We start from the raw sequence: 2,622 nt of genomic DNA on the forward strand, positions 1-2,622 counted from the left end.
GGTTCGAGGTAAGTCTCAATGTGCTTCCATTATTAATAGGTATGTTAGATCGAAAATGTCTTCTTACGATTATGTTTAATTACAAAAGTAAGTATATATAATAAAATAGGTAAAAATTTAACTATCATTATTTTAGGGCAATGTATTTAAATTTTTATAAAAATAAATACTGTAAACTAATGATCTAAAATTTTAAAATTTGAATGAGAAAAGTTTATTAAAAAACTTATTTTTTTTGAAGTCTTTTTAAATTATTTTTTGCTTTCTCAAGTCCTTGTTTGGCAGATTTTTCATACCAATAAATCGCTTTATCTATATCTTTTGCAATTCCATCTCCTTTTTCATACATTAAAGCAAGATTATTTTGTGCTATATCATGTCCTAAATTTGCAGCATCTTGATATAATTCAAATGCTTTTTGTTTATCAATTTTAGTTCCAACACCATTACTATGGCAGTATCCTAACATCATTAATCCCGGTATATGTCCTTCTTCAGCTGATTGCTTTAACAATTCAAAAGCTTTATTATAATCTTTTTCAACACCCATTCCATTTTTATATGAAATACCAAGATTATACACTGCATCTATAATTCCATTATTTGCAGCTTTTTCATAATATTCAAAAGCTAATTTTTCATTTATTATAGTTCCATATCCATGATCATAACACAAACCAACAAAATTTTGTGCTAATGTATGATTATTTTCTGATGCTTTAATAAACAAATTAAATGCTTTATCATCATTGTTACTTGTTATAATTCCATAATAATTAAAATATCCAAGAATAAAAATAGAATTTGAACTATTTTGATTATTTAATAACCAATTATAAAATTCTTGTGAATTTAAATTATGATTATTAAAATATTCAATAACTTGCTGCTTTAATAATTTCAAACCGATTCCTTTATTTTCTAATTTATAAATAAAATCATTTATTTCATCAACTATAATATTAAAATCTTTTTCAGTTGAAAGATTTTCTTGTTTACTTGATATTGCCATAGAATCAATTTCTTTAGTATTCATTTTATCAAAATTTTGAATAAGTTGAGATAAATCTCCTTGTAATTCTGAACTATTAGTACTTAAAGAAGTCTCATTAAGTTCTTGTTCATTTGATATTTCATGATTTTCTACTATTACATCTGATTTTGTAATTATTGCATTTAGCCAATCAACTACTTGATATATTGTTGGACGATTATCTGGTTCCCCATCCCAACATTCTAAACCAAACGTAATTTAGAATTAATAATATTTAGAATATAAAATTTAAAAATTAAAATATTACTCACCGGTATAAATTTTAATATATTCTTCAGGAGTATCAGGAACAACAGTTTCTCTAAGCCCTTGTAAAATTTCCACAGCTAAACCAATATCATATTCTTCACCCTCAACATAAAAAGGAGGCTGCCCACTAGATATTTCCCAAAATAATACGCCTATACTATAAATGTCACTTTTTTCATTTAATGAGTACATTTGTGTTGATTGGTTATTATTTCTTCGTCTACTAAAGCTTTTTGGATCGACATAAGGAACCACACCAAATAATTTAGATTGAAGATTAAACGATGCTCCAATTCTTTTAGATAATCCAAAATCTGCTAATTTGATTGTGTTATTACGGACTAGTATATTACAGGAGTGCTATTAAAAAAACATATATATATATTCAATTTTTTTTAATTAATAATACAAATACATTATGATTAATGATTAAATAATGTTAAATAAATTACTAAATCACGATGCACTATTTTTTCATTATGTAAGCATGATACGGCACAAGATAACTGGTATGCCATATTATATTTGTCATCCCAAGTAAGCTTGTTAAAATTTTTCTTTAAATAACTTCGAAGAGTACCACCGTCGGCGTATTCCAATACTAACCGATAAATATTATGATTTTCTAATGAATAAAAGAAGTAATTACTAAATGAACTTTTGTAAAATTTTGCGATTAAAAGAATATTATATTTATCAATGTGATGTTAATAATACCTAACTCAAGTTTTGTTACTCCATAGCAACTAATAATGTTATCATGGAAATCAACTTTGCGTTGAATTTTTAACTGAATAAAAAAATAAAATATTTGAAATAAATATATTAGATAAATTCATAGACGAAAAAAAATGTATTATACTGCATTAAAATACCTCACGAACGATTTCTTTCATGGTGAAGTTATTAAGACTAATAAACGATTTTAATGCAACTAGTTTTCCTGAATTTTTCCAATTTGCACGATATACGTTTCCGAAAGCTCCAGTACCAATATGTTGAATATTATTAAATTCTTCATATTCATAAAAATTTAAATATTCTTTATCAACAGCTTCTTCAATCCAATTGATCCATTCATTTGTATTATTTGTATTTTCGGTATCTTGCATTTTGATATTATCGAACGTATTGAATAATAATAAGCTAACAGAAAGTTTTAAAAAAAAATGAGAAGCAAAAATTGTTAAAGTTTTATTGTGTATGCCTATTATATAAATTTTTTTCTCCAAATAGTCCAAATAGTCGCACAACGTACAGCGTGATTTAATTTAGTATTACCAAACAAAAAAGTCAATCAGCAGCCATGGTACCGCAGT

General features: G+C 25.3%; 1 protein-coding gene across 1 annotated transcript; it reads right to left on the minus strand.

The window, feature by feature from the left end:
• Positions 1 to 226: 226 nt before the first annotated feature.
• Positions 227 to 2,415, minus strand: OCT59_024199 (uncharacterized protein; the record flags this gene model as incomplete). Its single annotated transcript, XM_025323350.2, has 5 exons — positions 227 to 1,236; positions 1,306 to 1,663; positions 1,756 to 1,928; positions 2,021 to 2,093; positions 2,179 to 2,415. 5 exons carry the CDS (start codon positions 2,413 to 2,415, stop codon positions 227 to 229), a joined length of 1,851 nt encoding a protein of 616 aa, XP_025189885.2.
• Positions 2,416 to 2,622: the final 207 nt, after the last annotated feature.

This window comes from Rhizophagus irregularis, chromosome 4 (genome assembly GCF_026210795.1).
Source record: "Rhizophagus irregularis chromosome 4, complete sequence".
In the NCBI taxonomy this organism is placed as follows: Eukaryota; Fungi; Glomeromycota; class Glomeromycetes; order Glomerales; family Glomeraceae; genus Rhizophagus; species Rhizophagus irregularis.